Source organism: Apaloderma vittatum, unplaced genomic scaffold (genome assembly GCF_000703405.1).
Source record: "Apaloderma vittatum isolate BGI_N311 unplaced genomic scaffold, ASM70340v1 Scaffold12273, whole genome shotgun sequence".
NCBI classification, from domain to species: Eukaryota; Metazoa; Chordata; class Aves; order Trogoniformes; family Trogonidae; genus Apaloderma; species Apaloderma vittatum.
The window spans coordinates 1-12588 of NW_009708650.1; the positions used below are offsets into that span (position 1 = coordinate 1).

Here is a 12588-nt window from a genome sequence, read left to right on the forward strand (position 1 = left end):
TATATATACTGTATATATACTATATACTATATATATATACAGTATATATATACTATACAATATATTTGGTCTGATACAGTCTACCTGATATTCCTGACTACAGACAGGAGAAAAATAAACATATGCAAGCACAATCTATAGTTGCATGAGGCTCAAAGATTTGTTAGCAGCGCTGTAACTTGATGGAGAAATGCAGATGAAAACAGTATTGCTCAGTTCTTGGGAAACAACAGCATATTAAATGTTCAGAGCTGACACGGTCTGTGGAAGTTGCAACTGTTCAGCCTCTGAAAGGATCAGCTGTCTAACTGATATATCACAGAGCAAGAAAAGATATTTGAAAGAAGAAAATATTATATTCATGTGTTCAAAATACAAGTAGCAAGAAAGACTTTTTTTCCTCAGGGTGGGAGGAAAGATAAAGGGGTAAAATTAATTTTTTGTTGCAAAGAAGCAAAAGAGCTGAGGCCACCTTGCAATATCAGCTGAACAATTTCAGTGGATCAGGAACAGATATCAATTACTGATTGGCACAGCTGATTCCACCTAAAGTAAAACGCTGTATTAAATTTCTGACAGGCAGTTCAAAGTTCTGCTTCTGTGATAACTCTGATTATATTGTATAGAGCAGATAAGGTCTCATTTGCCTGAATAAAAGAAGCATGGACTACATGGTATATCTGAGCCCACCTGTTCCCCTAACTTAGCTAAAGGCTTTCTCAACTCACTAGATGTCTCCAAGCAGTAATTTTCTTCTGGATATGTTCAGAGTTGGGATAGACCACATAAAAAAAAAACTGCTGCTTTGACTCTGGGCAAAGACTTGGCCTGATTCTCCACTGCAGTTCTTAGCTGTATTTAGCCTGGGTTTGGTACTACAAGACAGAGCTTAGCTAGCAGTACTCAGTTTCTGCAGATTGCTGGCCTCTGTGGCCAGCCAGGAGCTTCTTTTGTGGAATATTCAAATGGTTTGTGGAAGGAAGAGCAACAGCCAGTATCAAACTGATGGTCCAACCCATCCTCACAGCATGTTCCTCTACAATGGGCTGAGAAATGCTGTTCTACTGGCTCTTAATTACCTTTGTTGTGGGCTTTCCTAATTGGCAGGCTTCATCTTAGCATCATTTCCCCTTTTACACAAACCACACTCTGAGTGTTACAGCAGAAAATCTGCCTTGGGTTTATTTCCTCTCACCAAACTCCCTGTCTAGATATTAGTATCTCATCTGTCTACAGCTACAACAATGCCTGCAAAGGCATCACCTTCTCAAAGGTGAACCTTGAACAGGAAGCATTTGCCGTTCTGAGGAGAATAAGGTCCTGAAACACCTGAAAGTATTGCTCTTGATGGGCTGGACCATGGTTGTCTCCCTCTCCTATGGAAGATACAGCTGGAGCAAGGGGTACATTGCCAGTACAGTACTTTGTACAAGTTTTTGCAACAGCAGTATTCTCTGTGTTTCTCTCAGCTGTGGAAATCTCTTGTCATACTGCCTGAGAAGGTCTGAGCATATTGGCCTTTGAGGTTTTTGTAAGATTAAGCTTCTGCCTCCAGAAGAACTCTATATGTGCTAGCCTAAGTCAGTATTTAAATTGGTCTTAGCAGCACCAGGACAGATTTCATCATTTTGCCCAACTGTGACAGGACAAGAGGCAACAGACACAAGGTAGAATAAGGGAAACTTAGGACAGTTGGACTTCAGGAAAAAATTCTCCAATGACTGTGGGTCAGCAGTGGGACATCTCCACCCTTCAAAACGTTCAGAACTCACCTGGATAAGGCCCTGATCAATGTGATTTAACTTAGTAATTAGCCATTCTGGGAGCAGGGAGTTGGGGAAGACAGCTACCCCCTTGGTGATTCAGCTTCCCTGACACCACAGCAGTTACCCAGAGGTCCTCTGCGTCAGTGCCAGTGTATTGCCAAAGTTCCTCCCACTCCCCTTCACACTCCACAGCCCCCGTACCGTTGACTTTCTGGCTGAACTGCCACATCCCTCAGAACATGACTCCTCATGGATTCACATGCGGGGTGGTAGAGTGGGGCGGCAGGAAATGTTATTGCTGCTAAGTAACAACCACACCGTCTACCTCTGTTCTAGTTCTGGATGGCTGTTGTTGCTACCACAATGCCAATCCCCTGTGGAGGCTTCATGCCTGTTTTTGTTCTAGGTGAGTTTCAATTCTGTATTGCAGCGTGTAAGTCTGAGAGGTGGAGAGGAGAAGAGGAGAAGAGAAACATTGCATACGTACCCAGTAGGTTTCTTCTAGTGGATGAGTCATCACCTGATGTCTCTGACAAGCTTCGTTGTCCATATACCAGTTTCTGAGTCTCTGCATTTGTCATTTTCCCACCCCCAAATCCAAATGCTGAAGAGGAAATCCCTGCCCTTTTACATAAGGAACAACACGCTGTGGGGAGGCATGCTGAGCCACGGCCTTCTAATTTCTCTGCCTCTTCACTTGTATAGAAGCTTTCATCCTACAATTAATTGCTTCTTTCACACCTGAAGGACAGCTAGAAGTTACAACCTCAAAACTAGCACCTGCAATGTAATCCATGACTTACTCATTTCTTCTGACTGAAAAATGGTATTATACAAGAGTTTATTATTTTTTAAGACCAAAAAATAAAAATAATATGATGCTAATGTTAAGAAAGAGAGGCTATTTTAGACTAAAGCATACAAGCTCATGAAGTTCAGTATTAAGTACCCACAGCTCTTATATGAAATGATGTGCACTAAGGATGTCTGTAGCAAGTCAGTAGCAAGCCCTCTCAGTGCTGAAGGCTAATCACAAACAAGGCTGTGTTAGGAAAAGCCTAGCCAGTAAGGCAAAGGAATTGGTTACTGCCCAGCATTCAGCATTTTGGGCACAGTTTTTTGGAATATCGTGCCGTTTTGTCTCCACCGATACAAGAGATTTTGACAAAGTGCAATGACTCCAGTGGAGGCCACTGAGATTATTGGGGAGCTGGAGTACAAAGCAAACAAGCAGAGCCTGAGGAAGCTGGGCTTGTTCAGCCTGCGGTGCAAGAGGGGATCTAATTGCAACCTTCATCACCTAATGCAGCAGGGGATAGAGAGAATAGAAAGACTCCTCTTAGAGACAAACAATAAATAGAAAGTAAAGGCGTAAGCTGCAATAGGTGAAATTCTGATGGGAAGTAAGAAAAAAATTGTTTCTCTGGTTCAGTTGCTTGGAAAGGCTGGAGAATCTCCATCCTTGCAGTCTTTTAAAGCTTGTCTGAATAAGGCCCTGGGTCACTTGATCTCACTTTGAAATTAGCCGTGTTGTGAGAAGGGTTCAGGACAAGACCTCCAAAAGTCTCTTCCCACCTAAACTCTTCTGTAAGGTGTGATTCTAGTGTTTGGATATTCATAAAATGCATGTGTGATGGGCCTCAACTATGATCTGTACTGACATTGTACATATTCTGAAAATATTTCCTCTTACCTGGGAATCACAAACACTGCTGTGCCTGGTGTGCCTAAGTGGAAGAATGAGGGATCAACTGCATTTACATGTCTTAGTACCTTTTTCTCTTCTTGAAGTCTAACTTGTGTATATTGTAACTGAGTACTACTCTTTAGTCCCCAGTGTCATTTTAATGTAAGTTGGTTTTGCTTCTGCTAGAAAATACTCAAGTGAAAGCCCAGCACAGCTGCACGGCACTGACTGAGTGTGCCTTAGATGTTAATTCCGTAACTGTCAGTAATATTTTCCAGGTGCTGCATTTGGTCGTCTTATTGGGGAAATCATGGCATCCCTTTTTCCCAACGGGATCCTCTTTGATGGTATTGTTTATCAAATCTTACCTGGAGGGTATGCTGTCATTGGTGAGTCTCTATGTCTTTCTTTTTCTTCGCCTGGCCCCATCCCCATGACATTACTGGTTGACATGACATGCTGCCTCTGTATGACAGACTTTGTCTCTCCCTATTCCTTTTCCACCCTACCTCGAAAAGGTGCAGCAGCAATGACAGGAGCAGTGAGCCACACCGTCTCCACGGCTGTGATCTGCTTTGAGCTAACGGGTCAGATCTCCCACATCCTCCCCATGATGGTGGCTGTCATTCTTGCCAACATGGTGGCCCAGAGTCTGCAGCCCAGCCTCTATGATAGCATCATCCAGGTGAAGAAGTTGCCCTACCTACCAGACCTGGGCTGGAATCACATAAGGTATAGTAGTAAAACAGAGGTGGAGGTGGGGAGTGGCAAAGAAGTAAAGCAGAAGAGGGTAAGAACATGGGAGAATAAGAGGTCATGAAAAGGGGATAGTGCCACAGAGAAAATAAAACGACAGAATAGGCCTGCAGCAAGAAAAAGCAAATGGTATAGCAGGACTAGGGTTCATAAAGAGAAATGGAGAAAAGTTGTCTTCTTTCACTAAAAGCACGGATTTGAAGAATCTGAAACATTACTGAACTTGTATGAATCTTGCCAAATTGCTTCAGTTAAAAAATTTAAAAATCAGATGCCTCATTTCCATTTTTTTCTAAATCCAGTGGAGTTTGTGTTGTTTTCTCCAGCAAATGCTTGAAATATCATTTTATTTGGATATTTTTCTTATAGAAAAATTAAATTATTCATATATGTGCCTTTCCCTCTCTAGTACATATAATATACATAGGTATGTATACATAAAACATCTGTACATATATCTATGTGTGTATTTTTATGGTGAGGGGTAATGGAGTGGAATACACCTATAATGCAAATCCAGTTAATCTGCATTGGAAAGTTAATCTGAATTGGAAAGTTAATCTGTTAGAAAGATCTTTGGTTACTCTCACAGATTATCAACTGTCATGAGAACACTTTTTAAAGAAGAGGTCATTTATATATTTCTTTAAGGAATTTATCTGCTAGATATTTTTAATATTATAACCTTGCCCTTATTGTCCATAAATTCACAGCAAATACAATATCTTTGTTGAGGATATTATGGTCCAAGACGTTAAATTCGTCTCCTCCGATTGTAAATACCGAGACTTGCAAACTGTACTCCAAAGCACGACCGTTAAGACTTTGCCTTTGGTGGACTCACAAGGTAAGCAATGTGGAGAAACAGGTCCTTCCTTAAGACCGTCTCAGTTTAAAGAGCCAAAGAAACTAGCTTTCAAATTACATGCTGTGAAGGAGACATAAAAAAAAATCATCCTAAAATCTTCCACTATGGATGATGCATGACAGAAGGCTGTTCCAGCTGGTCAGACAGGTAAGCTGGAGTGTGGGCTGTGAAGCAGATCCAGCAGGTAAGAGAGGTGTGGGGGAAGTTTGTGGACTGTTCTGTGACAGCAGTGAGGGATCTTGCATAAGTAAAGAACCTGCTTCTAATGTGGTGCTGAGGAGTGGCGCAACTGAGGAGTAGCAAGCTTCTCACAGACGTGCAGTGTGTTATCAGTAACTAGGAGGACCAGTCAATGACTCTTGTACAGCTCTGAATAGTACAAGTTTGAGCGCTTTGCAGAGATTCGAGGGAGGAAGGGACAGTGTGGGCAGGGGACATTCAAAACTCTGAAGTGGCTTTAATGGCTTCTCTGCTCTGTGTTGTTCAGAGACCATGATCCTTCTGGGGTCTGTCGAGCGATCTGAGCTGCAGGCTCTCCTCCAGAGACATATAAGCCCGGAACGGCGACGGCTCCTCAACAGAGAAATGCAGCAGAAGTTGTCTGAGGCACCCTATGATGGGCACAGCAAGGGACCGTGGGCAACCCTACCAAAGCTGAAGCATGAATCTTTTGCTTATGTCGATGAAGATGAGGATACAGATGAGAAGGGAGAGGTGAGGAAGTGGAGAGACTGCAACACGGAGACTCCTTAAGAAGTCGTAAGGCATTTGGACAGGCTGAGAAAGAAATTACATAGGGTGGACTTTATTTTTTCTCCTTTCTGTAGCAGCTGCCTCAGCCCCCAAGTCCCACTCCCAGTTACCCAGAGGAGCCCAATGGCCCGACAAGTCCTCATAAACAAATGCCTGAAACTTTGGAGTCACAACAAGTCACAGGTATGGTAACTTCTTGTATGTCCAAGACACATCCGAGCCAGCTTGTGGAAGCTTTCTTGCTGTGTTTATGTGCCTGTGCTAGATACTGACATCCCAGAGATATGGAGGAGATTTCTCTGCTGTGTCTGTATTAAAGTTACTAGGTTAATACACCTCAACATCAGTGTGACATACCTAGAAGTATCTTCTGATTGTGATCCCTTAGAGAGCATGGCAAAAGCAAACCCATTCATGTTGCGCTCTCTCGGTTAGTACTCCCCACTCGATCCTTTGCAACAACATCTCCCCAGGCATTTTCTGGAGAGTCCCTGCGGAAGGATCCAATCTCTTGCCTCTTTCATCCCATGAATGAAATTCCCTGGGAAACACAGCCTGAGAGCTAAACATCTGTACTTGTTTTTTAAGTAGCTTAGGCTGTTGCTCAGCCATCCCCAAAACTTAACAGCTCCTCTCATGGACATGCATCTCTGATTCAGCTACATTACTATGATGGACAAATATTGATGCATTGTGTTCTTTGTATTCATTATATATGATTCAGAAATGAGCTGAGTAATGCCTTGGAAGCAAAGCTAATATAGACTGCTTCTAAGACAGTACTCAGCTCATTTCTGAATCATACATCATGTATATTTGATGCAGGATTTTTCCTATACATGTCTTGAAATATGCAGAGAGTGTGTAAGCACAGAGGTGTAGCCCAATATTGAAAATGAATACAGAGGATAAGGCTCTGGCTTATGCTTTTAGGCACCCGAAGGCTATAATGTAATATAGGATATAGCACATTCTGGTTCCTTAACCCCACTCATGTGTGACTTAACCTCTAAGGCATAGGAAAATCCACTTTATGCTTCCAGACCAGTAGAGTGGTGGGACAGCCATCCACCTTCTTTACCAGAGCAGAAAAAGAATCACATCAAAACAAGGATGTGTGTGAGACATTTTATGTGAAGCGATCGAGGAGTGACCAGAGGAAGTGGAGCAGGGGTGACTTCACAAGGCCTTTCCCTGCCACAGTTTTTAGCTTGGTTCACAGCTGTCATTGTTTCTGACCAACCTTCCTCCACAGCCTTGTTCGCTTCACAACATCACCAAACCCCATCTCCTCCTCTTTGCCAATTCCTGACTGTCCTGCCCGGGAGAATGATTCTGCAGTCTTTTTCACTCCCACCATTACACTAGTGGCACAAACCCATGGACTCGTCACCCTTTTGTACCTGTCACATTCAGGCTGTTGATGTGTTTTGTCTTTGAAGTAATTTCCAAATTCTCACCTCCCCTTTCCATACTCACCCATCAAACCACATTCTCTTCGCGGACTGCAGAAACCTCTCATCACAGCATTTAATACCTTGTCTCAGATTGTTTGCTGTGTTAGTAGTCTTGCTTCTGGTTTTGTTTTGTTTCCTTCAGGGACACTGATCTATGAATAGTATCTGCAAGGGCTACTTTGCAATGATTTGTTTCTTCTCCCTGAGGAAAAGATATTGCATGGGAATATTCATTCCAGCATTTCCCAGACAGCATCTAATAAATTGAATGCTAGATTGTGAGTGGCTCAGCCCTGTCATTTACCATCTATGTCTCTCACATTATTCCCCAGCCTGTCTTGGGCAAGGAAACAAGCATGAGTCTTTGTATTTTTGTCTCACTTGTTCTTCTCTCTTATCCATGTATTTGTTTTTATCCTTTAGGCAATTTCAGGAGTTTGAGGCAACTGATCCAGCAGCTCTTGTGCCATTACAAGTGTCCACTTGAAGCAGAGAGTGCCACTCAGGTTAGGGACACAGAAAGCCTAGTAGTACCCTGAAGAGGAGAGGGAATGCAATGGAAATAGAACCTACTACTCAAAGCCATTCAGGATTTGGCCAAAGCATGGACACACTTACGGTCCTGAACTCTGACATCATCAGTTGGGAAGTCTCTCTAAGGAGAAAGGATGTGGTTACTGTGAAGGAGTGTGCAACTCCCTAAAGATCTGTCTGTGCTCAGGTGTCAAGGATACCATCATGATTCAGTGTGGGCATCTTTTTCTCAGTGAATAACTTAATGCTATTTTAGCTAACCTGGAATGAAGCGTAGTTATATTCTATTTGGCAAACAGTTTTGGTCAGATAAAAATGAAATTACGCTTTTGTCTTGTGCCATGTTAGATGTTCTTGTTCTGACATCTGCACAGTGTTGGTGAATATCAGACAGAGTCTGTGGGATTCCCACCCACTCTATGGCAGTCGCTGGATCCCATGAGAGACATCTGAAAGCATCTAAAGCAGTGCTAGATGACCATGTTTAGGCACCTGAATTGCTCCACCAGCACTCCACAGTCAATCTTCATTAGCAAGGGAAGCACAGCAAGTAGAGTGAAGCATTGCAACACTGTGCCCAGGGAAGTGGTGGAGTCACCATCCCTGGAGGTGTTCAAAAACTTGTATACATGGCAATTCAGAATATGGTTTAGTAGTCATAGTAGTGTTGGGTTGACAGTTGGCCTTGATAATATTAGAGGTCTTTTCCAACCTTATTGATTCTATGATTCTACAGAGTAAACCGTATAAAGCAGGACTACAAAGAAAATCTAAACACTTTGGGATAAAAAGAGGACCACATGGGATGAGGAGGCTGTGCAAATTTTTCCTTTCAGAAGTCTACGAAACCGTGCATTCTTTGTCTGACCTGAACACTGTTTTCTCCCACAGGTGCCAGCAGAAGTCATTGAAACAATGAGTCCAGAAGAGGTGAGACTGGGCACAGAAAGGGGGTGAGGTTAACTGAGTGCTTCTTTTGCCCATTTCCTGTAATTTACAATACTTCCTAAACCACTTAACAACTTCAGTGATTGCCACATAAAGCCATAGCTAAAGCCATTTTCTTCTTAGAGTTGCACAGTGAGCAAGTCTCATCCAATAAGAGGAGAGATTGTTCTGCTAGATGTGCTGAGTAGGCCTCAGACTAATCTGATCTAACTCTGAAGTCAGCCCTGCTTTGGGCTAGAGACCTCCACAGGCCTCCCCTCACCTAAATCTTTCTGTAGGTCTGTGCTGTTCCTTCATTTGTTACACAAAGGAACAATTATCTTGCAATGACAGGGGGAAGATGCACTCAAAAAGGAAAACTAAGATGTTCACTCCCTCTTTAAAGGGGCAAAACCTCACATTTGCAGAAAACCTCTGAGGTACTGAAATTGCTCTGTTTCCATAAGGACTTGACATCTGGCAAGGAAGGGCTGGAAAACCTGAGGGGTGTGATATAATGGGCAAGATTAATAATCTACACAGGAAGGAAGAAGCATTAACATGAGAATGGGACTAGTCTAGGTACACAAGACACCAACACTACTGACTACTGTGAAATTGATTCCTCTTCATTCCTGCGTCAGATAGATGCTTGGGAACAGGAGGAGCTGAACAAGAATGTGTGCTTTGACAGCTGCCGCATAGACCCTTCGCCGTTCCAACTCGTGGAGAGGACTTCCCTGCATAAGGTGGGTGCAGATATCTCTCTTGGGCATAAACTGTCTTTCTCTACCCTATCATGGCAAGTCTAGTCTATGACTTATTTCTTCTCCTTGTTTTCACCTACAACTACCATCACCAGCTACTTCCACATCCAGCTACAGAAGTCGGTTTGTTCCCATAACCTTCTGCGTGTATCTCCAGTTTCCTGTGAAAGGCTGCATGATAAGAAGTCTGAGTACATTTATTAAAATAGCTTTCAGACACCACATAAGATCTTTCAGCTACTACATTAACAGAAGCATTGTATGCCTTGCTGCTGGGGGCATTGCACTGACCCTTACACTCTGCCTTGTCAGTGTACAGCTCTGGAATAAGTACTCTTGCATTTCTTCGGGTGTTTCTGTCAGGGTCAAGGGTCTGCCACAGTGCTTGACAACAGTTGCTTGAAACCACCCTGTATCATAGGCTCTTCATTGAACTGAAGCACATGGAAAAGGCAAAGTGGATCACAACTTCTAGAGTCAGCACAGGTTGACTGGGGATAAAAGCAATTGTATATCAGGAGTAAGAGAGGACTGGGCTTTCACTCAGTGGAAAGAGAAAGCAATGTACTGAAGCAAAAGTGCACAGTGTGTGTTTTTATCAATATTCATTAATGTGAACAGTCAGCATATGTCTTGCACAAAATTAGTTGATTAACGTGTATCAGAAGGGTAAAATCTCAGCCTTGAGCAAAATAAGAAAAGGTTAGCATATACTTAAGGTGAGTTTGGTGTTTTCTAAAGGACTGGCTGAAGTAATCTGAACGCCACTAGCAATTTATCTTTGAGAATACAGGGATACAAGAATTATACCTGAAGACTGCAAATGGGGAAAGTTTCATACCTTTTGTAAAAAAAAAAGCAAACGAGAAACACTGAAATAAGAGACAACTTAACTTGGATGCACAAAAAAATGCAGGAATAAATAATCAAACTACCCGAGGTATGCATAGTTAGAACTAAATGTGAGACTACTGATCTACTGACAATGGCAAGAATATCATACTTTATCATGATACAATTGTATTAATCACTCTGATTTTTTTTACATGAAGGTAAATTGTCTTGTTTCTAAGAAATGAGATTTTCCCTAGTTTACATTTGAACATGACATTCAATACCTTATGTGATGTTAAAAAAAAGGTAAACACCAACCGTGAAAGAGTAACTTCATTTAAGGCCCCAGGTGAAGTTCAGCTAGAGCTCAGCTTAAAGAACTTGGAGGCTGGAAATATGTGACGGATGAGCACTGAGAATGCTGAAAGTTTTAGAAAGCCTGATCTATGAAGAACTGTAAAATAATGGGGTGTATGTAGGCTGAAGAAAAGAAGACTGACAGCAGTGTGATATCTCTCCTTTTAAGAAGGCTTTGTAAAAGAAAAGGAATAACTTGCTCCCTGCTCCCACTGCACTGGATAAGCAGCAACAAGCTTAAGTTTTGACAGGAAATATTATGAAATTTTCTAATGTTAATGAAAGCACTGGAATAAAGAACCGAAGCAGGTTCTGACTTTGCATATTACTACATGACAGTTTCATTTCCACCACCAAAAGGAAATAGGATCTGCACAAGTCCCCAGTTACACAGCATGTTGCATGTGAATCTCTATTTGCCAAATGCAGGATGGGAGTGACCTTGAGAATGTGTTCTCCATCAGCACACTCCCAACTATGGCTGCACAGTAGAAAGACCAAAGGGTAGTATTTGCTAGCTACAGCAGGGGAGGGGAATAGGTAGGTTCTCACTGGGATAATTGCACGCTTGCGTGCCTTTGTGATTCCCATTTCTGAATCCCAAGCCCCAGCTCTAGTACCATGTTACCAGTTTCCAAAGTCCCTGAAATGGCCTTTTGTGGTTTTGCTCATAGACGCATACATTATTCTCACTACTGGGCCTCAGCCATGCCTATGTAACCAGTATGGGGAAGCTGAGGGGAGTACTGGCTTTGGAAGAGGTAAGTACAGATCCTTTCATCTCCTCCTAATCAACTGCAAATGTCCTGTGGATCACTGCAAGAACTTACAGGTGCCGGAGGATCCAGCTGGGAATGTATATAACTGTGATTGCTACATTTTCATTATGATATTGAATTCTGAGTCCACGCTTTGGAAGCCATATAGAGGAATGGATGACTGTATTTCAGAGGAGGTAGCAGGTGTTGTGTAAAGCAATGTTAGGTGGTCCATCCTTTTCGTGAACATAGGGCTCTGAACTAAGTGGCTGTTACTGTCTCTGAAAGAGGTGCAAAATTTGTTATTTACTGTGAAATGAAAACTTGTAACAGCAGTGTAAAAGCCAATCTCCATAAGCCTCAGAGGTAGAGCTGTGACTCTCTCTATTTGTGATCCCTTTACCTTGAAGAGTAGATAAACTTCTGCTGGGCAGGGCTGGGTCAGCATCCCTCTCATCTATTTTCTCCTGAATTTTTTCTCTTCTCATAGCTCCAGAAGGCAATAGAGGGCTCCACACGCTCTGGAGTTCGCCTCCGCCCACCTCTTGCTAGTTTCCGTGATACCAACCGGACTTCCATCAGCAGTGAGAAGGCCAGTCAGGCCACTCGCGTGTGGAGCCAGCAGGACAACCCCATGGTGGCAGCCCAGCAAGCAGTGGACTTTGGCACAGAGAGCCCACTGCCTCCCTCTTCACACTCCTCCCAGCCCTCACACTTGCATGATGAGAGGAAAGCCTTGTGTTCCACTTATGCCGGTGACACTGAGTCAGAAGAGATGGAGCTGACAGGGCCAGTTGCTGAAAGTATCTCAGACATCCTGAAGGACATAAACCTACACTCCACTGACGTGGATGAGGATGAAGATGAGGATGAGGATGTCGCCTTATAGCTGGTGTGAGGGGAGCAATCCATCACACTCTTCAGTTGAGTCAGTCTTCTTGTGTTTGTTCCTCAAAGACAAGCTTTTGGATGTTCTTTGCAATCCCCACAGAGGATTGATTCAGTTGGGAGAAGGGGCATCAGACTGACCCCTTCTGCTGCTGCTTACTTTCTCTGTAGACTGTTCAGCTGTTGGACTATAAAGGTGTGTGCAGGGGTCACGTGTGGACTGCAAGGTGGCTAAG

The 12588-nt window shown here is 43.0% G+C and overlaps 1 protein-coding gene across 1 annotated transcript; it reads left to right on the plus strand.

Annotated features, from left to right (window-relative positions):
- Nucleotides 1–2102: 2102 nt before the first annotated feature.
- LOC104268739 (chloride channel protein 1-like) lies at nt 2103–12353 on the plus strand (the record flags this gene model as incomplete). Its single annotated transcript, XM_009866641.1, has 11 exons — nt 2103–2172; nt 3732–3842; nt 3930–4185; nt 4923–5056; nt 5565–5791; nt 5908–6013; nt 7711–7793; nt 8713–8751; nt 9393–9497; nt 11381–11467; nt 11955–12353. Coding segments are annotated over 11 exons (1617 nt in total), but the record flags the coding sequence as incomplete, so codon positions are not given.
- Nucleotides 12354–12588: the final 235 nt, after the last annotated feature.